General features: G+C 37.8%; 5 protein-coding genes across 5 annotated transcripts; 1 reads left to right on the forward strand and 4 right to left on the reverse strand.

The window, feature by feature from the left end:
• The first annotated feature begins 3004 nt into the window (after window positions 1-3004).
• Window positions 3005-6108, forward strand: LOC130625380 (uncharacterized). Its single transcript, XM_057440463.1, has 3 exons — window positions 3005-3523; window positions 3699-3833; window positions 4061-6108. The coding sequence occupies exons 1-3, from the start codon at window positions 3305-3307 to the stop codon at window positions 5960-5962; spliced, it is 2256 nt and encodes a 751-aa protein (XP_057296446.1). The 5' UTR covers window positions 3005-3304; the 3' UTR covers window positions 5963-6108.
• Window positions 6109-6110: 2 nt separating this feature from the next.
• On the reverse strand, window positions 6111-6851 carry LOC130625257 (P2X purinoceptor 7-like). Its single transcript, XM_057440310.1, has 2 exons — window positions 6569-6851; window positions 6111-6406 (listed from the first exon to the last, which is right to left on the reverse strand). The coding sequence occupies exons 1-2, from the start codon at window positions 6849-6851 to the stop codon at window positions 6111-6113; spliced, it is 579 nt and encodes a 192-aa protein (XP_057296293.1).
• A 6173-nt stretch (window positions 6852-13024) lies between these two features.
• Window positions 13025-13963, reverse strand: LOC130625258 (uncharacterized). The gene has a single exon (XM_057440311.1). It carries the CDS (start codon window positions 13961-13963, stop codon window positions 13025-13027), a length of 939 nt encoding a protein of 312 aa, XP_057296294.1.
• A 1616-nt stretch (window positions 13964-15579) lies between these two features.
• LOC130625259 (uncharacterized) lies at window positions 15580-17466 on the reverse strand. Its single transcript, XM_057440312.1, has 3 exons — window positions 16171-17466; window positions 15886-15948; window positions 15580-15804 (listed from the first exon to the last, which is right to left on the reverse strand). The coding sequence occupies exons 1-3, from the start codon at window positions 16495-16497 to the stop codon at window positions 15580-15582; spliced, it is 615 nt and encodes a 204-aa protein (XP_057296295.1). The 5' UTR covers window positions 16498-17466.
• A 5190-nt stretch (window positions 17467-22656) lies between these two features.
• Window positions 22657-25251, reverse strand: LOC130625260 (uncharacterized). The gene is made up of 3 exons (XM_057440313.1): window positions 24138-25251; window positions 23391-24088; window positions 22657-23316 (listed from the first exon to the last, which is right to left on the reverse strand). Exons 1-3 carry the CDS (start codon window positions 25249-25251, stop codon window positions 22657-22659), a joined length of 2472 nt encoding a protein of 823 aa, XP_057296296.1.
• Between the last annotated feature and the right edge of the window lie 1785 nt (window positions 25252-27036).

Consider the following 27036-nt stretch of genomic DNA (forward strand, 5'->3'; position numbering starts at 1 on the left):
AATAGAAACCAGTCGTCTATGCATCAAGGTACCTCTCTAAAGCAGAACAAAACTATCACAACATTGAAATCGAAATGCTTGCTGTTACATGGGGTTGCAAAAAGATGTCTCGATACATTCATGGAATGTCGAAGGTCTTAGTGCAAACCGACCATAAGCCGTTAGTCCCTATCTTGAATTACAAACCGTTAGCCGAGATGTCTCCACGGATCCAGCATATGCGAATGCGTTTACTAAAGTACGACATTTATGCTGAGCACGTCAGTGGCAGTAAAATGACAGACGCAGATGCTTTATTACAAGCACCATCTTCCCAGCTGGAACTGGGAGATGAAATCGCCGAACAGGACATCACCGCACATGTTTCTTTGGTGTTAACAAACTTACCAGCAACTGATCAACGCTTAGAGGGAATTCGCACAGAAACCACTAAGGATCCAGTCCTATCAGATTTAATAAGAATCATAAGAGAGGGATGGCCAGCCAGACAACAAGACTGTCCCATCAATCTACAACCCTTTTGGGCGAGCCAGCATGACCTAACAGAGTATCATGGAGTCATTGCGTAGGGGGATCGTATCGTCATACCCAGGACCATGAGAGCTGAAATTCTCCAGAAAATACACGCTGGACGCCAAGTGATGGATAAATGCAAAAGAAGAGCCCAGCAAGCCGTATATTGGCCGGGTATAAATTTACACATCGAACAGATGGTCAGGAAATGTGAAGAATGCAGCAAGTTACTACCGTCGAAACCGAAGACCATCTCCCAGCAGATATGCATGCACATATTTGAGGGAGGGTCATTTGGATATTGAAGCTGACGGTGAAATTACGTTGATCTATAAAACTGACGGAGCTTCACTGTTGAGAAAAGAGCAGTTTTGGATATATAAACTTAAGATTCTTTACCCATATAAACGTAACAACAAGGGGGGTGTTCACAAAAAACAAGCTGAAATAATAATCTGTACATGTTCAAGTTTGAGGTCTACAGCTTTGCCTTGAGCTTTGAGTGTTCTAAATACACGTTTTATAGCATTTCTTGCTACATTTAGCAACTCCTTCATGCAAATGACATTGCAGGGTAAGCAGGGTCCATAACGGGATAGTTGGAAATTTTAGGCTGCCCAGAGAAAATTTTAAACATTGCAGGAAGGCACAATGAAATACTCAACCTGTTAAGTTTTAGGGTTAAATCTTAGAGGTTTTGTTCCTCCAAAGTTACTGCCAAAAAGACAGTTAAACTTCCCTATCGCAGCTATTCTCCGTTTATAAAAAAATGGAAAATTGCTAGCTCGCATTCGGTTTTTATTGATGAGTTAGCAAATACATTTGCATCATGTACGCTTCCTGGCCACCTAAAATGTACGTCCATGGATTGACCTTAGTAATCGCTTATAGTTGAAATAATGTTACAAGTTTTTTGAAAGATCTCTTCAATTTGATATGAACTTGGTCTCAAACTCTACAAATTTTATTCTTATTTCGGCAACGCTTTTTGGCAGACGAATATAACGTGTACCCAAATGCCTCACAGCAGAACAAACCTCCATCACATGTACTGAAGCCGTTGATACTGCTACACTAAAAGTGTTTGCTGTCATTACCAGGGAACCTCCGCCTTTAGGGTAGCACAAGATAACGGCAATTTTTTGGCTAGCTTCATAAATGTAAACCGTGGCATTCGAAAGTTCTTTTTTGCCATATTGGTTTACATTAGCTTCAAATTTCCACAGCCCTACCACGCAATTTTCATGTAAAGGAGGGCTAAAATCTAGCCCGCTTAGGAGGACATGCCCACTCCAAGGGCTATCCCTACCTCGTATAAATAAGGCCTAAATATTTCTGGTATAGAACCGATTTCGTTATTACTAACTCCTCTGTCCTTCCTGCTCCCTATGATTCTTCGTTACTCCCTTGCACTAAGCATTGGACATTAAAACCGTGTAAAGTTGTTTTGCAAGATGTGCTAGCTGTTGATTCCACTGAAAAGTTTCGGCTGCTGAAAGCTAACCCGGATAACTTCCACAGTGTTCTTTCTCAGCAATCAACAGAACCTGACCATCTTAGCACTATGAAATGGAAACAACCTATTGCTTGGCCGAAGTCAATTGACACAAAATTGTGGAATTCCCTTGATGATGCAGTTTTCCACAATCTTCTAGACTCTTACTCATTGTCAAAAAAATGGAGCTGTTGGAATCAACAATTTACTACCATGCGTCTCACCTGTTTGGTGTAAGGTCACTTCCCCAGCACAACCTATCATGTTTGAACAGGAGAGCTTTACGCAGCATCAGTTTGGTGAACGAGAAGAACAATCTACTCCGAACTCTTAAGAACACATCTGACGCAGTTGAGAAAAGCAACATGCAAAACCTTTTAGATGATATAATGGCCAAGTTAAGGTTACTTCGGAGAGGTGAGCGGAATAGGAAAAGACGTTGGAAAATCTCGAATGCACGCCGGGCTTTCTCTAAGAATCTATATCAGGCTGGAAAAAATATTTTAGATCCCAAATGTTTAATAAAACTTGAAGCTGCCTAGGACGAAATGGATTCACACAAACATTCAACCTTGAACAATCCCTCACACCATATACCTCTTTCAGATCTCCCTGGATTGCCTTCACCACCAAATCTAGTCTCAGCTTTCGATTCTTCCAAGCTAAAGTTCAAGGATTTCCAAGCTGTCCTACATTCTCGTAGAAATGCTTCTTCTCCTGGGCTGAACCAAATTCCTTACACAGTATATAAGAATTGTCCTCATATTGCATCGTTTCTGTTTAACAGTTTTCAAGCTTGTCTAAAGAAGTCTTTTATTCCTGTGCAATGGAGAATTGCATCAGAAGTTTATATACCTAAAAACAACACACCTTGTCCATCCAACATAAAGGATTTTCGCCCCCATAGCTCTTCTGAATGTTGAAGGAAAGTTATTTTTTAGTTTGATTTCCAAGCGGTTAGAATCGCATATTATAAAGAAAAACAACTCCATTAAAGGGGAAGTCCGGTCATTTTTCAAAATTTGTGTGTTGAATAAACACCATCGTGTTATTAATTTCTGCAAAATCTTTTTTAAAAATTCGTATTACAAATGATATAAATGTCTATCAAAGTTTAGGATTGTTACTGTTTTTTTTCAAACGACGCCATCTTTTTGTTGTTATCATCGAGGTCTGGGCTCTAATGTTTATCGTGACGTATTTTATGACAACAGCTTTCTGCACGCCGGAATACTTCAGTTGTCGATTACACCACTTCAAACAAGTCATAAATGTACCATTGATTTTACTGTTATCATGGTTACTTGTGGTGCTTTAAATTGTGGTAACTCTTCCACCAAAAAATCGGTAGCTGATGTAAAAGGGTGGCATAACGTTCCCACCGAAAAAGAAAATAAACAACGTCGTAAGAAATGGCTAGCAGCTATGAAGCGAGATCCACCATATCCAGCAGACACGAATTTCGTTCTTTGTGGTATGCATTTCACGTCCGAATGTTTTCAACGCGATCTCAAGGTATTTCTTGCACTTCTTAAATTTTTCTTGACTTCTTTTCACATTATTTCTTTTGTAAATAAGCTTGTTGCGAAACTGTATTCACCTTCAATAATTTTCTGAACACCTGTCTTTTGATCTTTTTGTCCATAAATAACCAGGGGGTAAAAATACATTTTTAAATTTTATTATTTAGGCGGAGCTCTGTGGCTCTGTGAGAAAGTTTATATTATTACCAAACGCTATTCCATCGGTATTTTCATTCTCGAAACCGCTACCTGCAAAGCGTTCTGCATCCATTGCAAGAAACGAAAGAAAAACAAAACGCCAGGTAACCCAGCAGGCCAATCGTGGTTAAACATATTTTTACACGTTTTTTATAAGAACATTTAAATTTTACCTCAGTCTGGTTGTTCTTTTTTTTTACACTTTTTCAGCCTCGAATGTCTTTTTTATGTGCTCTTCCAAAAAAATGATCAGATTTAAAAATCTTGGAGTTGGAAAAAATATTTGTTCTTTTAAGGAATAAAAAATTTCTTAATGTGTTCATAACTTTAGATTGTGGATGAAGCTTGTACGGCAGAAGAAAACTCAGGTGGCCCGGAAGCACCTTCCCTAGAACTTGAGCCCCTTTTTAAGGATGCTATTACGCAAACTGTTGATGTCGTCATGATCAACAAAGAAGTTAGCTGTGCTACACCAATGCGAACAAAGAGCACTATGGTTCCTGCTGTGTTATGCAAATCAATGTCTACTCAGATGAGTCCAACTTTGTCTTCGACGAACACGCAAACTGTTATATTAACTCAATATGCTAGCGTTTCCACAGTCAACCTTATTGCGAAAGAGGGAGATGAAATTGGAGATTGCTCTTCATTTTGCGCAAGTGAAGTAGAAGATCGCGCTGATCCGGATGCATCTTTCAATGTCAGTAGCGATGTTGATACGGTCGATAGTAGTGCCGATACGGCTGATAGTGATGTTAATGAGCAAGATGTCGATGTTAGGGAAGGTACGCAGTCGATTGCACCTTCAACAATGTTTCTAGTGTACTTTGAAATGCTTAAGTCGCTCTTCAAATTCTGCTTTGAATGCGGTGAGAAAGCTACTATCAAAAAACATATAACTAAGGGTAGTATGCTTATTGTGAAATTGGTTTGCGCCGGTAACCACGAAGTGACTTGGAGATCACAACCTTACTTAAATCGAATTGCGGAAGGAACGGTAAGGCTGTCTGCTGGAATATTGTTCAACGGATTAACATTTCAAGGTGTGAAAGAAGCATTTGAAACTGCCAATGTTAACTTTATAAGTAGGTCGCAGTTCCATGAACTTCAGCGAAGATTTTTATTCCCAGCCATAAATAGCATTTTTACGCATTATCAGGAAGCCACACTTGTTAGACTCGTTGCGCTTGAGGGTGTCGATTTAATTGGAGATGGTCGCTGTGACTCACCTGGATTTAGTGCTAAATATGGTACATACAGCCTCATGGACGCCATGACAAATGAGGTGGTGAACTTTTTTATTTCACACGTTCGTTTAGCAGGAAACTCGGCACGCATGGAAAAACATGGACTTGCTGAGTGCTTGGAATTTATCGACGAAGCTGGCGTAATAGTGGACACACTAGTTACCGACAGACATAGCCAGATACGAAAGTTTATGCGCACCGAACATGAACATATATCGCACCAGTTTGATGTGTGGCACATGACAAAAAATATCAAAAAAAAGATTTTGAAAGTTGCAAAAAAAAAGAGCTGTCGTGACTTGAATGACTGGATGAAGTCTATCATAAACCACTTCTGGTGGGCTTGTTCGACTTGCGAAGGAGATCCAATATTATTGAAGGAAAAGTGGCAGAGTTTACTCTGTCATATCCGTGGGGTACATTATTGGGTAAATAATACGCTATATCATAAATGTGCTCATGAAGAACTTACCCTGCTACAACAAGCTCAGAAGAAGTGGTTAACTGAAGAAAGCCCTGCTTACATCGCCCTGGAGAAAATTGTTAATGAAAAACAGCTACTAAACGATTTAAAACACGTAGCTGATTTCAAGCACACTGGACAGCTCGAGGTTTACCATTCCCTGTTGAATAAGTACTGTCCCAAACGCTTAGCATTCTCGTACGCTGGGATGGTTGCTAGGACGCAACTAGCTGTGCTTGACCACAACTCGGGTGTAGAACGACAACAAGCCACTACATCCGATGGGAGGTTGAAGTTCAAAGTTTCTTTCACCAAAATTACGAAGGAGTGGGTGGCAAAAAAAGTAATGGATCCGAAAGAAAAGAAATACCAAGAGGACTTGATGAAGGAAGTGTTTGATTTGGTTCAAAAAATCAAAGCTCCTATATTTTTTAAGTTGCCTGAAACACCCAGAAATATTGCATTAAAAATAAACCCTGGGAAGGAAGTTGTTGTCTCGAATATGCGTTCAAGATTTACCTAAAAGTAACCCCCAGGTTTATAAATGATATTTAGCATTACATCAAGAAACGCTTATTTTACAATTCCGGGGGACATTTGTTATATTTTAAAAACATATATTGTAAAAATTTCATTCATCATCTTTACAATTATACATGTTCTTATACATTTTATGTGTCCAAATCCATTCCTGATTCTGTGTATGGCACGTATACCCCATCGGGCTGCGGGTATTCATTACGGATTACCCACACAACACATGATGGTATAGGCTTTCGATAACCTATGCCCAGTCTTCCATACACCCACCATATATATTGTTTATAAGCAGCAAACCGATATGATCTGTTGCAAAGTTTATGACGAATCCCTCTCATGTTGTGAATAGCACCTAGTGCTGTCCGTAACACGGGTTCCGGCAAACAAACCATTTTGAATTCATCCGAATTTGTAACACACGTATGACCTAAGCGAAAAAAGAAAAAAGATCTTTAAAAAGGCGTACCCCCGTGTGTAAATAAACAACGTTTAGCTTTCTAAAACTTTGTTGTGACAGAACAGAAAGTGATTGATGTAGCAAACAAGGAAGTAAAATACACGATAAGAAGATATTTTAATCAACAGAAACCTTGAAAATGACCGTCCGGAATATCATTATTATCACGACAACATAAACTTTCCGTTTCAGTGACCATAATTTTACACTTTTTGCACTGGCACCACTCAACATTTCCAACACGATTTCCAGCTTCAACATTGCAGTTTTTAGCACCAACGTTGTTTCCTAAAGCTTCTAAAGCTGCAGCCACTTCACTTTGACTCCGTTCCGGTTCGAACATGAAAGGAGATAAACCAAACTCTTCATCTTCATTAAATTCAACATCGCTTACATCAGAAGAGGAAGATGACATAACTACTTCAAGATAAGTTTACTACTGCAAGAAAGTAACGCGCCGAATGTTGTTGTCACGAATGACGTCAGAAGAATATTAGTGTCCAGACTACTCGTTGCGGAAATATATCATGAAGTGAAAGTAGAAATGATATGAGGCAAAATTGCTTTTTTCATGACTTTTAGAACTTTTTAGCTGAAAAATTTTTTTTGGCTGTTATACAGACATGTAATATTGTGATTTTAAAAATTTTGAAAATTTACCGGACTTCCCCTTTAATACTTCCATTCAAAAAGGTTGTATGAAAAAAGTTCCGGGTTGCTGGGAACACATGTCTACTGTTTGGTCCACACTTAAAAATGCGAAGGCACAACATTCTTCACTTTCAAACATATAGCTTGATATTGCTAATGCGTACCCTTCAGTTCCGCACAAGCTGATTTTTATGGCTCTCAGACGCTATGGTGTACCAGAATCATGGATAAGGCTCATACAGCTATACTACGACAGCTTGTGGAGTAAGTCTTTTCCCGCTTCTGCTCCTTCCAGTTGGCATCAACACTGTAGGGGAATTGTTATCGGCTGTACACTTTCCATTATACTATTTCTTGCAGCTATAAACGTTATTATTGAGTATGTGTGTGTTACCCCTAGCCTTATTGATACTGAAGGTAATAAAAACAAAATCCAAAACCAACCCCCAATAAAAGCTTTTATGGATGATATGTTCTTAATGTCCACGTCAATTCCAAGTACTCAAAATTTATTAAACAGGTGTACAACAGCTCTTGATTGGGTAGGCATGTCGTTTAGGCTTTCCAAATCACGCAGCATTGTTATTGATAAAGGAAGATTCGTCCAAAGTTCACCGTTTACAGTTGGCAGCGAAAAAATTCCATCTATTCATTCTAATCCAATTAGGTTTTTAGGCAGAACAATAAACTCATTCTTGTCTGATTCAGCTGCAATACAAGAATTTCTAAATGATGCCGAAGACAAACTTATGGGTATAAACTCATTCTTGTCTGATTCCGCTGCAATACAAGAATTTCTAAATGATGCCGAAGACAAACTTATGGCTATAGACAGGTCCTTTTATAAAGGTGTCCATAAGGTTTGGTTTTTACACCATCTGTTAATTCCTAGAATCCGCTGGCCATTATTAAATTTATGAAGTTGCTCTATCAACTATCACAAAACTAGAGCAAAGATTTTTTGTGTTTATTAGGAAATGGTTAAAACTACATCATACAATTTCCAACATTTCCTTATATTCCTCGATATCGCCTTGTCCTTTTCCCCTGAAAAGCCTTGCATCTGTTCTCAAATCTGCCAAAATCAGTGGACATCTGTTACTAAGAGATTCTGTCGACCCTTGTGTGTCTAAGTGCGTACCAGATTTAAAATCTGGAAATTGGAAAGTTAGTGAGGCAGTTCTTTCGGCGGATAGTCAGCTCAATTTCAAAAGGATTTTAGGTTTGCATCAGACTGGTCGAGCTGGCTTAGTGCTCTTAGACCACGAAAATATACTACCAAAAGGCACTTATGCTTACCGAAAGCTTGTTTCCAATATCAATGAAGAAAACGAAGAAGATATTTACCATGCCAGAGCTGTACAGTTGCATTTGCAAGACCATTGGACGAAATGGTGCTCTTATGTGAAAAATGATTTATCTTGGAGAACAATTCTTTCACTGCCACAATGTCTAACTTCCTTTTGTATAGGGGCAACCTACGACACCCTTCCCTCTCCAAACAATCTTGTGAGACGGGGAATTGAGAAAGACAAAAGTTGCATTCTGTGCAAGAAACCATCCTCAAATGTCTCTCACATCTTGGGTGCCTGTAGGACCTCCCTTACGCAGGGTAGATACACATACCGTCATGACTCGGTTTTAATAGTTTTGATTAAGGCATTAAAAGAGTTTTTGGTATCATATGAATCTCTTAAGGTTTCCAAGTGCAACAAAATTAATTTCATTCCGGCCGGTCAATCACCATCTAAGAAGAGGCATACAAAGTGTCCAGGCCTTCTTCACCTTGCTTCCAATTGGAAAATACTGTCAGATTTAGATTCCGTTTTTGCAATAACACAACTACGCCCCGACGTGTTATTAATATCCAGTTCTTCCATAACTGTAATTATGTTAGAACTGACTTGTCCATGTGAAGAAAAGACGGAATATTGGCACAAACGAAAGCTTAGCAAATATTCTTCACTTTGTTTTGCTATGAAAAACAATGGATGGATTGTGAGGACCTGTTTTCGCCGCATTGGTTTCCCCAACAAGCTTTTACGTTCCCTATTAAAATCCCTAACTTTTACCTCAATGAGTGCTTCTTTTTACATCTGGATGTCTCGAATTTCTACCACTTGGGTTGAGCCTGAAAAGGCCCCAATCATTCCTGAAGTTTCTTCTGTTACAAATATGGAATGTAAGAAATCAAAAAACCCTGAGAAATCTTCCGCAAATCACACAAAATCTTGTAAAATAAAAAAACCCGAAAAACTTGCTACAAGGTCTTCCAAAACAACAGTCGCATTGCTATCTAACCCTGATTTTAGGAATAGCAGTCTAAAAAACTTGGGAAACACATGTTATGCAAACTCCATCTTACAATGTTTTTATAACCTTCCAAAAGTTAAAGAAGCCATTTCTGTCAGCAAAACAACCTCAAAGTTAGGCGAAGCATTTGCAGGTGTTCTTTAAAGTTTGGCTGTTTCTAGAAGTCCAGTTGATCCCTCCCATTTTTTGCGTGCTATGAAACATCATATCTCAGCTGCGAAGGAAAGTGCATTAATATCTTTGCTCAGCACGACGTCCCCGAGGTTCATGAATATCTCCTACCTGGTCTGTCATTACACTTTCCATTTCTTGGAGGTCTTTTTAGTATTGGCATCAAGACATCAACCACTTGCAATTCATGTCATATTACCAGCTCCTCAGAAGTTATAGCACCATGCATCCAACTTTCTCTGCACCCTACGTTACAATCTTCCTTAGATAATTTCTTCAAAAGCGAGGAGTTGTCAGACACCAATGCCTACTTCTGCCATGTTTGCAACGCTCATCAAACTGCTCTAGTTGAAAAAGAGGTAGCGTTGTGCTGTTCCCATCTCATTTTACAGCTAAAACGTATTGCCAGTGCCAACGGCCTTTTGTCAAAAACTGCCTCTCGTATTACTGCTTACCCTTTCCATACCTTTAAACGCAGATGGAGAAGTGAAATTTCGTAAAAATTTTCAATTAAGGGCTATTATCAACCATTGTGCCAACTTAAATAATGGTCACTACACAACCATAGCCTTTGACAAAATGGTACACAGGTGGATACATTGCAACGATAGAGCAGTGATTTTCTGTGATGACCGCCTTATTAACAGTCACAAGTCATATGTTTTCTTTTTACAAGAGCTGAGATAAGAATATTTTAACCGGAATGAGTCAGCTCCTCAGAAGTTATAGCACCTGAGTTAAAAACAAAGAATAGCACAGTTGAACAGAAAGTGGTCAAAGTTAATTTTAGGAAGATAGGGATGTCTAGTATCTGCTGATGACCGTCCGCGGACCTCTTCGAGGTGACCCAGCTAGACATCAAGGGTACTTAGGTTCAGAAATATGGGTCGAAACCTACCTGCCCTTGGTTAAAGTTCTGTTCATCTTTTCAAATGTGTTGTGTCCTTTTTATTTATTTATTTTATATATTTTTTTTAATTCCTTGTAAAAAGGGAGAATTGTGCTTTTAGAGGCATATTCTCTAGAGGAGTACAACCTCTAGCTTGTTTCCAAGGACCTAACAGGTTGAGTTCATTATTGCGGTGGCTTGCCACCTCTTTGTAAATTATTTTCTTAAAAAAACTATTGATTGATTTAGTTGACATATGTACCTGATTACTTAGCGCTAGTTAAGGTTAATTTAGGTCCCGTTTTTATAAGTAACAAAAACGCTGGAATAGACCCATTCGTGTAGCAAAACCTTTCATTTTTGTGTTAATATTTTCAACGGAGAATGTATGCAACTAGATAGAGATAGATAGATAGATGTGCATATTTTACATGGCTAGCCTCACAAATATCGAGGGATATATCCTGTCTATTATTTCCAGGAGGGGCCATGGCTTAGATGGAGAGTCCTAGAGTATTTAATGCTCATTTTAAGCGACGCAGACCAAATTAGGGCCCGCGCTCTACGAATTACATTGCGGGCGCTTCGCGCCCTTACGTAATTCTTCAATTTTATTTCATAAAATCTCAATCGATCTAATACTGGATTCTTACAACCCAACCGGCTCCACTACACAAAGCTAGTGGAGCCCGGACCTTCTTCCTCAGTTCGTAGCGTTTTGGCCCCTCTTAAAAACAGAATTCTGAAAGTTTTTGTATTTGGCATTAGAACAAATTTCCTTTCTATAAAAACGTTGCCATGTGGATTTCTTAGACCATGACCCTCTCTCTAGAATATCCTTTACAGAGAGTCCTGATAGTTCTGCTTTTGATAGTCCTGGCGCTCGGGCGGTTGTCTACTCATATTTATAGTTTTATATTTATTTATTTATTTATTTTTATAGTAAATTCTTTGTTGTATTGTTGTCGTTATGTCTGTCTTCTGAGTGTTGGGATCCCGTAACACATGTGGAAAGCTACTGCCAGGTTCACAAGTCCTGGCGCTCGGGCGGTTGTCTACTCATATTTATAGTTTTATATTTATTTATTTATTTTTATAGTAAATTCTTTGTTGTATTGTTGTCGTTATGTCTCTTCTGTTTTCATGTTGTCAGTTTTTGTGTACTGACCGTTAGTTGTACGTATTGTATTGTGTAGAGAGGGTTGTTTGGTTCAATTACCTTGAATCTACAGATTATCCTTGCAAAAAGGGAGATCTTGCATTGCGTTTTGATCTTTAGAGGGTGTAACCTCTACAATTTTAACTTCAAGGGTCGTTAGACCAGTTCCATCATCACAGCTTGCTGTCTTGTTATCTCAAAATCAATTGAATCTGATCTGGTAGAATGGGCAGAAAACTTAGTAGTATCAATCCCTGCCTCCTTTAGCACGGTTTTAATCCAGCCAGCTATTGTAGAGCTGACCACACCCTTATGAGGACTAATAGTACTAATTAATAACTGTGAAGGACCACTTGCATTCCTCCATTCACTGGTGCGTTCTAAATAAACAGTCAATGCATTAAACACACAAAGGTCTTCATCTTCTGGATAACTGACAAAAACAATAGATGGATTTGGTTGTCCTTGTCTCCACGACTTATGGAGTTTATTAAAAGTAAACGTATATTGATCATTAGTCTTAGTCATAAATGTTATATCCAGATTATGAATACCCAACACCCTAGAAGCTGAAGTTAAAGCTAATAGCATTGTAAATTTTAAAGACAAAGATCTTATAGATATTTGTCTGTTATCTTTGAATTTTTGTTTAATGTAATCTATGACCACCATAACATCCCAAATAAAAGTATGCTTTGGTTGAGGAGGCTTTTCATTAAAAACACCTGATATAAGAGAAATAACTTTAGGATGTTCTCCTTTAGGCCTTCCTTGAATCTTATCGCGAAAGGCTGAAATGGCTGATCTATGGGAACAAATAGTTCTATATTCATAACCCTTTTTGAATAACTCCCCCAAATAATTTATCACAAAATTTATAGGGCATTGAAATGGATTAACCTGTTTTTGACCACACCAGCTAGCCCACTTAGTCCAGGACGATGAATAATTTGCATTAGTACCTTTTCTTCTGGAAGCAATGATGAGATTGGAAGCCTCTGGTGAAATTCCTTCCTCACGGAGTTTTCCCCTGAAATTATCCAAGCAGCTAACCGTAGAGCCCCTGTCGCTACCATGGGGTAGTTTTCCATTTTTTGATTTTGTAAAAGATTTCTCTGCATAGGAAGAAGAAATGGATTTCTCACTGACAGACGTAACACTTCGGGATACCATGTTTGTGACTGCCATGTTGGTGTGATCAAAATCAGAAAATGAACCTGTTCCTCTTCTACTTTTTTTAGAACTCTGTGGATCAGAGAAAAAGGAGGAAATGCATCAAGACACTTTTTATTCCACTTTTGGTGAAATGCATCTGTACCCAGACTGTGAGGGTCCGGCTTCCAAGAATAATACATTGGAAGTTGATGTGATAGACGGGAGGCAAACAGATCCAATTTGGGATATCCTATTCTCTGACAAATTGTTTTGAAAACCACAGGACAAAGCTTCCATTCTGCTCGGTATGTCTAGACTCCCAGTCCGCCTTGATATTTAGACAACCTGGGAGGTACTCTGCAGTAATCGTGATCTTGTGGAGTAATAGGAAATCCCAAATTTCCTTGGCTATTTTTATCATAGTTAAATTTTTTGTTCCTCCCATTTTGAGAAGGTAAGACAAAGCTGTCATGTTGTCTGCCTGAATGTGAACTGATGCAAATTGTTTCATTTTGTGAAAAGACAGAAGAGCTAACTTGATTGCAAGCAATTCCAAAACATTTATATGAAGAATCTGTTCTGTCTGGGACCACATGCCTCCTGTCCTGGTCCCTTGACAAACTGCTCCCCAACCTTTTAGGGAAGCATCTGTCTGTAACAAACTTTGTGCTTGAGGTTGCATAAGGGAACGCCCATTGTACAATTTTAGATTGTTCACCCACCGTAGAAGTTCTTCCAGAGATTCCCTTTTTAAATGCACTAGGGTGGCATAAGATTTCGATACTTTTAGACTTTGAATTTGTTGTTGTTGTTGTAGGAAACGAAACTCTAGACGAGCCGGAAGAACTGCTTGTATGGTGGAAGACAGAACCCCTATTAATTGAGTTAGCTCCAGAATAGTGGCTTCTCTTGTCTTGTACAAACTCAAGCACTGCGTCTGTATTTTGGTAACTTTCTCCCTTGTTAGATAAAGAGACATGGTTACTGAATCCACAGACATTCCCAAGAACTCTATTTTCTGAGTTGCCTCCAAGACAGACTTTTTCAAATTTATTAAAAAGCCCAGATTTTGTAACAGAAAAATCAATGTGTCTCGTGCCATAAGGACCTCCTCTCTGGACCGTCCCAAAATTAACATGTCGTCTAAGTAAATTACAATTCTTATCATTAAACGACGAAGGACTGCCATGGGAATTTTCAATAACTTCGTAAAAATCCGTGGAACTGGAGCCAAGCCAAAACAAAGACAGAGGAATTCGTATAGGTTGCCTGACCACTCGAACCTCACAAATTTTCTGGAGAAATTGTGCAGTGGAACACTAAAATAGGCATCTTTCAGATCCAACTTGCACTTCCAATCGCCTTTGTTTAATAGGAATTTCAGTGAGTGCAAACCCTCCATTTTGAAGTGTTCGTAAGGAACAAATTTGTTTAAATGCTTGAGGTTTATTACTGGTCGATTTCCTCCATCTTTCTTTTTTACTAAAAACAGATTGCTTAGAAACTGCCCCTCTGTGGGAGCTACTTTCGAAATGACTCCTTTTCTCAACATGTCTGCCACTTCCCCATCTATTAACTTTTTGTCTATTAGATTTCGAACAGGAGAATGGGGTATTATTGCCTGTGTTGGCTTCGAAATAAGGGGTATTTTGAACCCTTGTATGACTGACAGGATATCTTTGTCCTGTGTTAACTTTTTCCAAGCTGGAAGAAAATGTTTTAGGCGTCCTGCTAAGGGTACAATTGGGATCTGCCACCCTGAGAACAGATTTTTTATGGCAGAGTGAACTTGAGTAAGATCCTCCAAGTTCACCCAATTTTCGATTTGTGGAAGTGGTTGCAACTTTTGATTGTTGAGAAAAGGATCCTTTTCTAGTTGTAGAAAAGTAGGTACCTTTATAATATGGTTGTCTTGGTTTATAGCTGGAATGCCCCCTACCGTTCTTTTTTGAATGGGAGGGGCCACCAAGAAGCTTCTTTGGCCACCTTCTATTGCTGGTTGAAATTTTCCCGGCTGTAACCATAACATCTTGCTTAATTGTCTTGTTTAAATCAGCCATGTGTTCGCGGTATTTCTTCCCAAACAGTGCACTATCATGAAGTTGTAGCAGCGAGGTTTTCTCTTTTAACGTTGTTGATGCTTGTGCAGCTGAAAGGTTTGCTGTAGCGGATAAGATGTTCTTTCGACGCTCATACGTTGAAATGTTGATACATTGACCCACCATTGTTACTGTTTTTTCTACCGCCGAAGCTACTTCTTCCGGAGGGGGAAGATTTTCTTCATCTCCAGCAGTTCCTACCTGCTCCACCATCATCCAAACTTTGGATAGTGGGCCCATTATATCACCCACCTTTTCCTGAACTTTTTTGAGCACTCGATCCATTTCGAGGCTTTGTGGATGATCCTTTTTTAGATTGCTGGATAAAGCCTCGTCCAAAACCTTTATCGCATCCAAGTTCACTGGACTGGGAGCCTCCAGCAGCACTTGCTCTTTTAGTTCTTTTTCTGGGATGAATTCCTCGGATGCATCGTTTGCATAGGAGGCTAAATCATTAGGAAGAGACCACTTGTGGATATCCTCTTCCCTAGTGATTTTAAAGCGCTTATACTGATCGCTCTCAAGCTGATCAGCAGCCTTTCTCTTGCCATGTGGCGTGTCGCATGCTATGGTATCGTCAACCACAGAAGTTCTTGAGGTATCACTGTCACCTTCTTGGTCGACAGAAATACTTGCAGCATAAGATGTTGATTCCATAATGATAATGGTGTAATAAAATATATAACAAGTAATTCAATGATTGCGGTTAAATAACTTGATAATAACTTGTAAACAAATATTGATATAACCGGAGCTCCAATCTCGATCGCGAAGAAGTTGACAGAGGAAGGAGGTCCGGGCTCCACCAGCTTTGTGTAGTGGAGCCTGTTTGGTTGTAAGAATCCAGTATTAGATCGATTGAGATTTTATGAAATAAAATTTCATTCTCGCTATCACTGTCGCCATCTTCAGAGCTGCGCTCGCTACTTAGCTAAAGTTTATATGAAGATCACGGTAGTTTTATCACCACTGTTTATCAACTAGTTATCTGGTATGTTAAGTAAAAACAAACCTTTTCGTTTTCTGTGGTAGTACCATCCAAGTTAGCAACGGAAATAAAATCAATATCTTTCTCCTAAGGAAATTCATTTAAACTGTATTGTACTTCACTTTTTTAACTTTTGCGAATAAGCTATGAGTCAAAAGTTTTTAGTTTGTTTGAAAACAATTGCGTCGGTTAAAATAAATCTTTAAAAAAAAGTTAAAAAAAAGTAAAATAATAAATAGCCAAAATAATTGTTTTTTATTGTTTTTGTTTGTGGCTTTAGGTACCATAACGTTTAAAATAATTGTTTACCTGCTGCGAAGCACCATAGAAACTTGAAGTATTTTCGCTTGGTTTTTGATCACACTCAGCTAACATTTCCTTGAAATCAGCCAACTCGCTTTTGGTGACATGTGGATCGTTACTTTTTAACCAGCGAAGTATCTGTTCTTTGTTCAGATTCCCGGAAGATTTTTTAAGCTTATCGGCTATTTCATGGACATCTTTTGGTTCTATCGTAATTTTCTCTCCATCGACGCCGTTAAAAGAAGCATATAGCTTCATGGCTATATTCAACGCATGTCTGCGATTCGACAGTAAGTTGTAGTGCATGTCCGTCGTCTGTTCTCTGTTTTTCATAAAATGCTTTGCAAAAAAACCTGATTCAAAGCCGCCATCGTTACAAGCAAACGTTGCCAGACCACATCGCACTCTTGTACATGAAATGCGTTGGTATTCATTTTGAGATCAAACTTTTGCAAGTTTAAAACTTGCCGTTAAGCTTGCCGACACATTTGTTTGGCTCATCTTCGGCGCTCCAGAGCCAGGAAGAAAAACTTTTAATGAAGGGTTTTTTGAAATTATTGATCTCAAATTGCGAAGGAAAAATTGAAGATGCAAATAGAGCATGTCATTTACGACGATGAATTTTTCGCCATAAATTGTACTTGTCTTGTATTTGTAGTTGGAAAGTACTTTATGTCCTTCATAGCCCTCCACAACTGTAGCATTATCCACATCCTTTGTTGTCAGCTCGATAATGTTAGAGGCACGCAATCCGTTTCCAATAACTAAATTGGTGATCAAATAGTCACGAAATTGAATAGCAAACGATCTTGTAAATTGGCTCCTCTTTGTAACTCCCTTCTGCACTTGTGAAATTAAATGTTGCACAAATTTGCTCTCACCATACTTGATAAAATGCGTTGGTCGAAGCAGCTGCTTGCACTTGTTCTTTCTAATTTTGACCTTTCTCTACTTCACCAACGGGTTTAACTGCTTGTTGAAATCATTAGCAGATTGTGAAAGAGAGGAAAGCTGCAATCTGCTCATTCCAGCAAAAATCTCGTTACGTCGGAGGTACTGTAAAAACATTCCTAAAGATCCATAACGTGCACGCAAGGTGCTCGCCTGCACTCCTTCCTTTTTGCCAATAGTTTTAAATGTAGGCCGATGGTAATAATCCATTAACAAATGCATGTTCGAAAGGGGATTTATGGGAAACATGACGAGGTCTTTTCTTATCGATGTCCATATTAATACAACTTGGTTTCTATGTTGAGTTGAGTTGTCTTTTGTATGGCCAGACTGTAGCAGTTCTTCTTGAAAATTGTCTAGCAAGTCATCACCTGTGGAAAAATAAATACTAAAAAATTCATCAGGTTTTACACCCCATTCCTTTCGTTTGGACGAAGTGAGACGGCAAGATCCTGACGGAATATAGTCCAAACTTGGATGATCATGTTGCAAAGGCACTGGCTGTGATCTTGACACAAAATCGTCCCCATCCGCCTCAACATTTAGGTTAGATTTAAACTTTTCTGTTACTTTGTCCTCACTTGGTACTTTACTGCCATTTTAGCCAAATCCTTTGCTCCAATGTTCAGCCCTAGCTTGCTCTACTGTTTCTTTTATTTCTTCCATAGACATCTGTTTATGAAAAGGATGACGTTTGAGATGATGATCTAGCCTTAAAATATAGTATAAGCAATGAGTTACTATAGATGTTTTCGCTTTTCGAAATCTAAGTACGAGAGATAAGTATAGCATTGCTCTAACTTGTTTGCCTGCCACACAAGCCGATTAGCGGCCATTAAAAAGCTGAAATGGGCTGACTACAGTATATTCAAATTGAGCAGAGTGAGGAATCAAACCTTAAACCTTATGGTTACAAGTCAAATGCGCTACCACTACACCCTCTCTCAACCTAAAGTGCCACAATGCGCCTTATTGGGCGTTAACAATTTGTATCCAGCGGATAGGTCGGTCTACACGAATTAACAGTAAGTAAGTAACGGAAAGTTTTTGGTAAAAAATAAAATATTTGTATTAAAAAATAAAAAATAAACGTTCAAAACAGCCTTTTTCACATTGCTACTTTACTACTAAACGTCTTTAAATTAAATTAAATTGAAGATTAATATGAAGGCTACAAAGTATCGTAGCCATACAATATAGGAAAAGAGAGTTACTAATAAACCTGACAAGGGTGAGGATGCCCAGAGGAGCTCCGATAGCTAGAAAATAACTCTACCTCGTATGCCATTCGCTGCACTCCATACACGGCAACGGTAAATGTGTTTCATGTTTTGTCGCGTTGCACGACAGAAAAAATACACGCATCTTTGTTTCCTGTAGCCTGGCATCCGACCATGAGTATTTATGTTTTTCTTGCAAGTGTCTTCTTAATTTTTCGCTCACAAACGCCCCACAGACAGAACACTTGTGGATATAGTACTTCTTTTGTAAACCATGATAGTGCTGTGTTATAGCATCAGCAGAACCCAAATGTTGGGAAACGAGTTCTTCAACTTTCTTTCTCTGCTTCTTTAATTGCAATTCGGTTTTCACTTTTCTAAGAGGGGCATTCCTTTTTTTTAAGCGGTGTTGAAATTCACGCTTTTTACAAATAATGTCTTGTGGCTGGTACTCCGCAGCTTGCTCTGCTTGTCTTAGTTTCTTTGTCTAAAAAACAAGTAAGTCTATATATCCGAAAAATTGTACAACAGATATTGAGCACAACAGCTGAATTTATTATATATAAAATAAATATTTAATATATAATACATCGTTATGGTTTTATAATACCTTGCGTTGAGAGAAGATGTCCTCTTCGGAGTCTGATGTTTCCATCTTCCCACTCTCCTTTTTTCCATTCTAATAAAAAAGATTAAAATGTGAAATACTAGTGACCATGTTTGTGTGAATAGATACAATAACAAGAAAAGAATTGCATTTGTACCTTCCTGTTAGTTGCAGTGTTTTTGTTGACATCGGAATGTTTTCTCCTCTTAGCTTTATGATACTAAATAAGTAAGTCACATTTCAGTAGACAATAAAACAAAAGTGTAGACAGGAATAGTTCAAGCTATGGAGAAAACAATGGACTAAATGGTCCCCTATCAGTTTTTTAGCTTAACTTTGTATCTGATCATAATATGCCCGGGTATTTTGTAAATTTCCCTTGTGAAACACAAAATCCGGCTAAAGCCTAACAGAAAATAGATTAAAAGAGAGGGTGATATAATGTGTAACCATTATAAGATGTTGATCTTCTCTTTCTTCTTCTAAATGCAAAAAAGCAAAGGAAAAATAACCAAGGAAAGAGAGAATGTTTAAAAGATTAAATACAATTTCGGACTTAATACGTTGCAAACGTTGGTCGAGGTTCGAAGTTCGTCGCAATTAGAACAAATATCTATAAAACAAATACGTAAACCTGTCAGAGCTCATTGGACGGCCGACAACTTAACAGACTTTGTTTAATTTAAAATCTTAGCCCATAATAATAACAGGTTAACAGGTTTAATTGTACCTGATTCACTATCCAATGAGCTGGGCTCGTATTCCGAAGTGCTTTCTTCTTCTTGAATTTGAACCTAGTGATAAAACAAGTAATTCATTAATAAGAACACAAATGTAAATCGCTGTAAAATATTATGGAGAAGTTAATCTTTTTACAAGGTTATCTTTCTGCATTGAATTCATTTCCTCCGTGTGCGCTGGCGCTTCATCGGACTGCAAAGTTTATAGCAAACGCATTATAACTATCCATTGTAACTATTACTAAGCATCCATAAATGTTCAATTAAGCTCCCACTCCCGAATAAGCGCACTTAATCAAGTATTTTTAAAATTTACTGCATCATAAAACATTTGTGAAAATGTTTGTCTACCTTTTTGTTTAAAAAATCCGCTATCATTTCATTGACGCAGAGAAAATTTAACCATAAACCTTTACGCTCAGAAGCATGTTATTTTATACCTGCTTAATCTATATCCGTTGTTCTTTTTATTTTGCGACCAATATAATTTCCTTAAAACGGACTTTAACATATCAGAAAAATGATATTTTGTTATAAGCGCTTTTTGACTTACTGCCCATCTAGAGCCCACCCTAAAAGTCAACATTCAAACAAACGCCCGGGGCGCTTAATCGAGCATTTACGGTATGCATCAAAGTGTTGGAATTGGGTGATCTCTCAGAAATATTTTGTTAAGAAAATCTTCTTTAAAGTTTTCTTCATTTTATCTATCTTATAAAGCGCTATGTGCAGAAAGAATTCCAAGTCCCCTCCCTCCACCCTTCCTACTTGTGTCGTATTGTTTGTGATTGAAGGATTGTTTTTTTTCTTTAAGATTTTCTCAGTGAAAAGTTATAGGTCCAAGTTGGACAGTACTCATGCTTGTAATAAGCAAGAAAGTGTATTCAGCACCTTCTTCTGGGAGCCTAATCCCAATTTTATTTACATCCACCGTCCCTGTAGACAAGATACTTCAGTGCAGCTTGCTGTATTGTAAACCTTTTTCATCGCTCAGTAGGGTTAAAAGTACAAAGTAATTTAACTCACTGCAATTGTGATAATGAACTCTGGATCTAAAAAAAAAAAAAGATAAAAAAATTTCTATTTCAGACTAACACAATACTACACCTTGATGAAATATTCTAACCTTTTTCGCTAAAGGAAAAGATGCTCTATTCGCTTTCGTCGTTATCAGATGTATTTTTAACAATATTATAATTGCAGTAGATAAACGAACAAAGTGCCTCCAAATTTTCGAAATAAAACATTTTTTTCCCTAAAAAATGTCGTATTATTGTTAAGGACTAGTCGATTAGGCCTGTGGAAAAATCCACTTAGGCCGAAAAACAATAAAGAACTTAGGCGAGAGAACAATGAAAAAGATACTTGTTGCTTTTATTGTATGAAAACTGAAGTGCTATTTAAAGTAACGTATAACATCGTGTACTTTTGACAAAAATTATTGACGTCACCAATGCATGTTCAAAAATTATTTCAGATAATAAAATACTTTACTTTTTTGTTTTTTGTGCAGTAATGTGACATAATGGCATTGTACCTCTGCTGTTCTTTTGAGTTTGACCAGTATCAATAAATCTTTGATGGATTTGAGTAACATGCTATGCCCTGACTTTTAGTTCATGAATTATCTCGATTAAAAGGAAATAATCCACTTAACAAAGCGCGCCACGGGAAGGCAACTCATGGGGCTTTGCGCTTCAACCTAAAAAGAAGTAAAAAGCATGTAAGACATGTATCAAATGTATTAACAAAATAATCCATGCGATTTAAAAAAAAGTATATAGCTCAAACACAAAAAGGGTGTTTGTTATAAAATGGTATATTAAAAAGACAGTTGTTAAAGTAAAGTTTTAGGCAACATGATAAATTCTAGTAGCTGGCGGGTCCTCAATACTGGTAAAAGGGAAAATAACTGAACTGAATGTATTTTGATGTATTTTATTGTAACATAACAAAAAAATAACTTAAAAAGAAACTACTCTGAGGTATCGACGATCAGCAACACTGAAATAATAACACAGGGATGGAATTGATAAGTGTACAGTGTTATAAACATGTTTTGCAAATCCACTGTTTGTGAACATTTAAACATTAAATAGACAAAAAAAAGCTTGCATGATAAAATAAGTAATTGCGTAAATGTGTAGAAATATTGGATACCCCAGAGTAATAACTAACATCAAAATATACTTGGTCAAAAACTGTAAGAAATATAATCTTAATTAATAATTTAAATAAATAAATAGAAAGATTTTTTCTGGTTTATTAGAATTATTGGTTTATTTATTAAATGTACAATTGTTATATTGGTTATGAATAGTATGTGTGCGTCGATGTTTATGCTTTTGTCGACGTTTCTTTGACTAGCTCCAATTAAAATTGGCTAAATCCTGACCCCCATGCGTATTCCACCATTTGAATGATTTTGTGGACAGGGGGCCAGGATGCGTCTTTCTATACTCCTCATAAGCTGAATACGTCAAAACTAAATAACAAACAAAAACAAAACAGATAAGAAAAAAATAAAATAAAATAACTTTATAATAATACCAAAACTGTGTCCAATAAAAAAAATGTTGCTCCATCTAAACTCTATTTATTATCTACAAAGTATCAACAATACATTGATTTTGTTGCAACACACAATTGGATGGCACTTCAATTGCACCTTGGAAAGGTTCTTGCTCCCGAACAGGTAAAACACCTTTTCCAAGTTGCAGAAGCCATGCAGCAAATTGTTGTTCTCCTGGCCTTGTTCTCATGTTGCGAGTTAATCTAAACTCTGTAACCAAGTGCCATAATGGAGAACTTTTTAAACACATGTCCACAATTTCAGTTGCTTTTCCTTTTCTGACAACAGGCAGTAACTGTGAAAAATCACCACCTAAAAGAACAACTTTACCTCCAAATGGAAGCTCATTTTTACAAATATCTTGTAGAAGACGATCTATTGCATGAAAAGCATGCTTAGGAATCATGGAAGCTTCATCAAGTAAAAATAGACTCTTTTTCGCAATTCTGCAGCATAAGCAGAAACCGGGGTTATGTTGCATGTACTGTTCTCTACAATAGGAACAGGTAACCGGAATAGTCTATGAATGGTGGTACCCATTTTCAAAAGTGTTGCTGCTATGCCAGTAAATGCAGCAGTTCCAACTTGAAAACCTCTACCTGTAAGTTCAGAAATAAGGTAATTATAAGTAAAGGTTTTACCACTACCATCAGCACCTTCTAAATAAAACAGACGGTTGTTTTGGACTGCATTGTTAGCAACATTTACAACAGCTTCTATGACTGCATTAGCCAGTGCAGTCTGTTCGTCAGTAAGTTGAGCCCTTAGTTGGGAAGCTCTTTCAGCCTCCATAGCTACATCAATGTTTTCAGCTGGGGGTAATTCATCTAAATGAGGAAGATTATAATCAGTAAGAGATTTACCAAATTGCCTAAGTACAGAATTAATATCTTGAAGCAGCCTGTACTCAACATGTTCCTCATTGATTTGGCGAATATAATCTTCATACATTGCATCCTTGTACCTTGTCCACAAAGTAAAAGGATCATAAGGTTCGCAGTGAGTAAATATCACAGCAAACAGTTGCCTTAATTGTCGAGGCATCTGAAAGTTAACAGCTTCCTGCAAAGTATTGTTCCATTTAGTATCATCAGGAGACCACGCAGTAAACAGGCGTCACGAAATGTTTCAGCAACATTGCCATTGACAGTTCGTAAATCTTCAAAAGAAGTTGCACCAGGTGTATGCAATAGCAACATACGTAAATAAAAAAGCTCACCTGCGCGAGGACTCACACTATACATTCTGGACACACTTTTACCATGACCGCGTTGTCTTGGTTTCCAAACTTTGTTCTTATTAAAAACAAAATGAAGAGGAATGTCTGGATACATATATTGGCGAGCATCATGATTCTCTGCATTTAACACAAACCAAGCTGTTAATTTTGTAGCCTGATCTGCAGCTCTGTCCAGAGCCTCTTCAGCCTGTCCTTGCTGAAAATAAACAATATGGTTATTTGGCAAGTGCACTGGCAATCTATGGACAACATGAGATTGTTGGTGCATGGTAAATTCAAAAAGACGCCATATGGCTTCCGGTGCACTGACATACCGTGCATCTAAAAATGTCTGCACCTCATCATGATCAATACGTTCATTGATCTCAATGTTGGCACAATCATGACATTTATAAATATATTTATAGAGGTATTTAACAGATTTAACAGACATGAACGCCTCCAAGTTTATATGTGCATTGTATTTCTTGGAAAGCCATGGATTATATGGAACAATCCAGCGATTATCTACGTCAACATTATTGACATTGATATGTATACCATTATCACGACGTCTATATAATGGATATCCGTTGACTTCAGCTACCGTAGATGCTAAAAAAGTTCTTTGGAAAACTTTTTGTGCAAACACCATCTTCCATACATCTGGAATTAGGATTCAGATGTCCACATGGTCTATGAATCATACACGATCGTACAATTTCAAACAGCTCAGGGTGTTCCTGTTGATTAGGAATTTCTGCTGAAATAACACTGTCTATGTCATCTGCATCCCTAAGTTTGTCATTGGGATCTAAATGAATTACCAAATGACAATGAGGCAAACCCCTCTTTTGAAATTCTATAACATACACATGTGCTATAGTCTTACCTAGAACTCCCATTTCAGTAACATCTTTAAGGATTTCATTTAGTTTCAATTTAAAAACTCGAGAAACTAAATCAGGCAGATCGTGTGCACGTTGGCCTGCAAACAAATTTTCTGTAATTTCACGCCATTTTGGATTGCACGTAAAAGTCAGAAAAAAATCAGGTTTTCCAAACTTACCAATAACTGCCATAGCATCTTGATAGTTTTGAGCCGTGGCACGTGGACTTCCTTGAAAACTCGAAGGAAGAACAACAATACGACCTGGTTGAAGGCCTCGCTCTTCAGCTCGTGCATTCAAATGGTCAACTAAACCTTCATAACTATCAACACGAAGGTTGGTTTGATTTGCTTGAATGTAATTTAAATTATTACCTTCAACTTTAAAATAAGAATCAACACAATACTGCTGAAACAATTTCTTACCATAATGAATCGGGCTGAAATATTCCCGAGCAGCTGAACGGTAAGTATAATACTGCAACATTGTAGTAGTGTTGCGAGTACGGGTTGCACGTACAGCAACACGAGGTATCCTATTATGCCAACCTGGTTCACCCCTTGGAAAAAAAAGAGGATACACCATTGGCTCCAAGTTTGCAGACATTGTGGAAATATTCTGTAAATCACCTCCACGCGGATAGATAACAACATCCCTGTTTCCAGGAGGTGCTCCATCTTGGCCAACAAATACTGCCACAACTTCATCATGATGTGGCAAGTTGTAGCGCTTTCGGTCATTGCCAACTCCCATGTACATACGCACTTCAGATGGAGCACGGTTTTGTGCTGCTGCCTGATTTAATTCTTCAGCTTCAACTTCAGCCATGTACCTATAGGCAGCAGCAAACGGGCTTACTCTGTCCATAACATCTTGAACAGTTTGCATCACGTCTTCACGACAGCCATTATTTTCTTGGCGTGCCATTCTTTCGTTGAGAGCCCTACCTGCTTCATAAATATAAAGTTGGTTAAAAACAGGGGTTTGTCCTTCAGGAGGGTGAAGACCCCCAACACGATGCCATATTTGACCACAGATACGAAAGCATGGTGGTCCACGGTTAGGTGGGGGGGGCGAAGGTTTGCTCCAAAAGAAGCAAAGGCAACGGCACTATTATACTTACGTATATTTGACTGACAGTTTTTTGCTTGAACAGTATCTGTATTTGTTAATAATTCCCCAAGCTGCTGAGGGTAAGGAGACAAGTTATCTAATGCAACTTTACCTGTGTGACAACATTTAAAACAATTTTCATTTTCAAACTTTAAAGCTTGACAATACTCACATTTTTTGTCCATAGCACCTAGAAAATATAAATTAGGCAATACATTTTGACGTGCAATATTATAATACGGCGCATTTCGGCGAGCACGAACAGCAGCATGCCTTTGGATATCTGCATGGTGTCTATTTACTACCTGTTCAACATTTTGCCTTTGTCGAACAACAGCTTGCCTCTCACCATTTCGACGTCGTCTATTGGCAGCCCGCTCACCATTTTCCACTTGACGTGCAACAACATGTCGTTCAGCATCCTGAGCACGTCTATTGGCAGACTGCTCATTAATTTCAGCGATACGCACAGATGCGACACATTGTGCATGTCTATGCCTAGCTAAAGACACATCATCAAAAATTGATGCACGTGGTATGACATTTACATGAACTTCATGTGGCAGTTCAACGTGTTGAGGAGTATCTGGCATCTGCTGGCCCATAATAAGACCTACTAACCTTTGACTATTTTCAGGGCGTTGCAACACAAACCTTCCAGCATTATTAAAAAGCCTAAGACCACGTACAGGGTTGTTAGTGTTACTGCTCTCTAATGGGTTAGACATTATAGAGAAAAATACACAGCCTAGCTAGCTATAGCTAGTATAGGAACCACAAGTTCTAAAAAATAAATAAGAAATAAGTGAGCTAAAATTTCATTACTAAACTAAACATAGCTAGCTAGTTATTTATGTATTAGCTAATACAGTAGTGCAAATTGGGAAAATTTTACTCTAGAATAAACTTTAGTAAATTAAGGTAAAATAGAAAGAAAGATATAGTTAACTCTGCAAGCAACCAAACCAAACATTAGGCAAGAATATTTTATTTTGTTTATCAGGGTTTTGCCTTAAAATAAATGCAAGTCAAAATTGGTCTCCTTTTTCTTTTTCTCAGATCTTAATATGGCTACATGCTTTTCCTATATAAGAACCATTTTAAGGTATAAAATTGGGCCTAGGGTCAACATAATTTTGGAATAATTTCTATAAAGTTTATGAGAAACATGAAGGATTGAATGCAAGAAGTTTGTTATAAAAACGTTTGACAGGCCACCTGCTGAAGAATGTAAAAAACACTGCAACCTAAGCCAAGGGATGTAGCTAACGTAAACGGGAAAAATAGTTTTGTTTAGTGAAAAGAACGGTTTTTAGTGCACAAAGTATGATATATAATCCTTAGGTTTTACAAAGATAAATTTGAAATTTCTTACTTTGTAGTACTGTCCTCTAGGTAAATAAAAGTTAAAGATAACTTGCTAAACTAACTGTAAACCTAGGTAAATAGGTTACTTACTATCAACTGATTTTTTAAAACTTCTTTTTCTAGCTAATAATAGTGCAGTCTACCACCACGATCTCAGGAAATCCACCTCAACTTCGCTTTTCCAACTTCTAA

The sequence above is a fragment of the Hydractinia symbiolongicarpus genome, chromosome 14 (genome assembly GCF_029227915.1).
Source record: "Hydractinia symbiolongicarpus strain clone_291-10 chromosome 14, HSymV2.1, whole genome shotgun sequence".
Classification (NCBI taxonomy): domain Eukaryota; kingdom Metazoa; phylum Cnidaria; class Hydrozoa; order Anthoathecata; family Hydractiniidae; genus Hydractinia; species Hydractinia symbiolongicarpus.

What these genes read in the sequence shown, in the direction of transcription:
- LOC130625380 (XM_057440463.1), top strand. Translation starts at nt 3,305, where the DNA reads ATGGTTACTTGTGGTGCTTTAAATTGTGGTAACTCTTCCACCAAAAAA. An exon ending in GTTTTCAACGCGATCTCAAG is followed by an intron (nt 3,524 to 3,698) that starts GTATTTCTTGCA and finishes TTTATTATTTAG; the next exon opens with GCGGAGCTCTGTGGCTCTGT. An exon ending in AAAGAAAAACAAAACGCCAG is followed by an intron (nt 3,834 to 4,060) that starts GTAACCCAGCAG and finishes TCATAACTTTAG; the next exon opens with ATTGTGGATGAAGCTTGTAC.
- LOC130625257 (XM_057440310.1), bottom strand. Translation starts at nt 6,851, where the DNA reads ATGTCATCTTCCTCTTCTGATGTAAGCGATGTTGAATTTAATGAAGAT. An exon ending in TCCGGACGGTCATTTTCAAG is followed by an intron (nt 6,407 to 6,568) that starts GTTTCTGTTGAT and finishes TTTTTCGCTTAG; the next exon opens with GTCATACGTGTGTTACAAAT.
- LOC130625258 (XM_057440311.1), bottom strand. Translation starts at nt 13,963, where the DNA reads ATGGCAGTCCTTCGTCGTTTAATGATAAGAATTGTAATTTACTTAGAC.
- LOC130625259 (XM_057440312.1), bottom strand. Translation starts at nt 16,497, where the DNA reads ATGAAAAACAGAGAACAGACGACGGACATGCACTACAACTTACTGTCG. An exon ending in TCTATGGTGCTTCGCAGCAG is followed by an intron (nt 15,949 to 16,170) that starts GTAAACAATTAT and finishes GAATTTCCTTAG; the next exon opens with GAGAAAGATATTGATTTTAT. An exon ending in CTACCACAGAAAACGAAAAG is followed by an intron (nt 15,805 to 15,885) that starts GTTTGTTTTTAC and finishes TATAAACTTTAG; the next exon opens with CTAAGTAGCGAGCGCAGCTC.
- LOC130625260 (XM_057440313.1), bottom strand. Translation starts at nt 25,251, where the DNA reads ATGCAAACTGTTCAAGATGTTATGGACAGAGTAAGCCCGTTTGCTGCT. An exon ending in TCTGAATCCTAATTCCAGAT is followed by an intron (nt 24,089 to 24,137) that starts GTATGGAAGATG and finishes GAACTTTTTTAG; the next exon opens with CATCTACGGTAGCTGAAGTC. An exon ending in TACGAACTGTCAATGGCAAT is followed by an intron (nt 23,317 to 23,390) that starts GTTGCTGAAACA and finishes AATACTTTGCAG; the next exon opens with GAAGCTGTTAACTTTCAGAT.